Here is a 1,723-nt window from a genome sequence, read left to right on the forward strand (position 1 = left end):
TTGTTACAGGGCCCAATGACTTCATAATCCTTGCTGGGCCAAACCACTGTGGACCAAGTACAGTGCGACGTCGTCTACCTCCCTACTTAATCTTTGGTCCATTTTTCACGGGCCTGGATGGACGTTTCTACAGCGATAAGGCGAGCTTCTTAGAGTCGCTGGACATACGCCCCTGCAGCTTCTGGATCCACTTCCATATAGTTCGTGTTTACCTGTGGAAAAGTCCCGTGGTGACCCATCAGAAAATCCAATGGTTGTTCTGTGGACCTATGGACAGCTGTATGAACAGCAAGGCGAACATAGGGAAGAAGTTCATCCCACTCATGAGGAAATGTCTCTAATAGAGGGGCAAGGGCATTCTTCACCATTAGCCTATGGATGGAAAATAGTTGTATAACTTGTTTTTATGCTTAGCAATTCGTAGACTTTAGAAAAGAGGACATTCTTGAATTCTGTGCCATTATCAGTTTGTAGTACTTTCGGTGGGCCAAACAAGGTTACAAAATGGCGAAGAAAAGCTTCAGTGACTGTAGAGGCATCTTTACTAGGTAGTGCTATGAGCTGCAAATATCTGCTATCATGGTCAACAAGAGATAGCACATACCTATTTCCTTCGGCAGTTGTATCGAGCTCAAGAAGATTTGCTGATATCTTCTCAAGTGGGAGTGTTGTTTGAAAGGCTGCTGCGAGAGATGCCCGGTAGGCTGGACCTTTACGTCTTTGACAAGCCTGACAGCTAGCAACATAATCGTTAACTGTGCGAAGCATGTTTGGAAAGTAAAACATGTCACGTAACTTACAGTATGTGCGGTTAAGTCCCTTGGTGAGCTGCGATGAGGGAAGAATGAGCAAGTTGGAGTGCTGCACTCTGGAGGGCCTTTGGCATGACCAACTGGTGAAGGACACAATCTGGAATATGGCGCACATGGTAGAGTACATCATCTTTCATCTCAGACTCATCTAGACACAGTTGTAAACGTCGTTTGGGAAGTTTTTCCTCTTCTAAGTATGAGATTCTAACTGACTGAGTCTGAGAGTCTGAGGTTCGATATCGTGAAGCGAGATGGCTGCAACAGCTCTACTCAGCTTATCTAGAACACGATGATGTAGGCCTTGTCGATATCTGAGGGAATAGTTATAGTAACTTATTTCATGTGCCCATCTACACATTCTCAGGTTTTTTGTCTTACGGGCAAATACATAAACCTAGGGTCTATGATCAGTATAGATAACAAATTTACGCCCATAGACAACTGCCAATGCTTCGGCATAAATTGCCGGGTACTTTACCTCAGCGTCCCTTAGTTTCCGTGAGAAATAATCCACAGGATGGAGATGGCCATTATCGTCACCTTAGATCAAACATGCCCCAATTGCTATAATACTCATTATCTTAATTATTAATGTCATTTTCATCATTATAATTATTTTAGTAATGATAATGACAGTAATGATTATTCTAGAAATAATAACAACAATAATAATTATTATTATAGATATAATAGCCGTGTTATAATTACTTTTATTATTATTTCTGTTATCAATGTCGTTATTATTAGTGTTATTAGTAGGAAAATCATTAGAATATTGTTGATTATTGCTATTATTGCAATTATTACGCAAATCATCATTATAATTATCATTGTATAAGGATAAGGAAAATCATTAGAATATTATTGACTATTGCTATTATTGCAATTATTACTCAAATCATGATAATTAT

General features: G+C 39.5%; 1 protein-coding gene across 1 annotated transcript; it reads right to left on the reverse strand.

The window, feature by feature from the left end:
• Positions 1-149: 149 nt before the first annotated feature.
• LOC138862149 (uncharacterized) lies at positions 150-768 on the reverse strand. The gene is made up of 2 exons (XM_070123316.1): positions 494-768; positions 150-372 (listed from the first exon to the last, which is right to left on the reverse strand). The coding sequence occupies exons 1-2, from the start codon at positions 766-768 to the stop codon at positions 150-152; spliced, it is 498 nt and encodes a 165-aa protein (XP_069979417.1).
• Positions 769-1,723: the final 955 nt, after the last annotated feature.

The sequence above is a fragment of the Penaeus vannamei genome, chromosome 7 (genome assembly GCF_042767895.1).
Source record: "Penaeus vannamei isolate JL-2024 chromosome 7, ASM4276789v1, whole genome shotgun sequence".
Lineage (NCBI taxonomy): Eukaryota > Metazoa > Arthropoda > Malacostraca > Decapoda > Penaeidae > Penaeus > Penaeus vannamei.

Bases quoted from the DNA above. Each gene is read 5' to 3' on its own strand.
- LOC138862149 (XM_070123316.1), bottom strand. From the start codon at position 768: ATGCTTCGCACAGTTAACGATTATGTTGCTAGCTGTCAGGCTTGTCAA. The intron at 373-493 runs GTTTGGCCCACC...TTCCATCCATAG, and splicing joins CTTCGCCATTTTGTAACCTT to GCTAATGGTGAAGAATGCCC.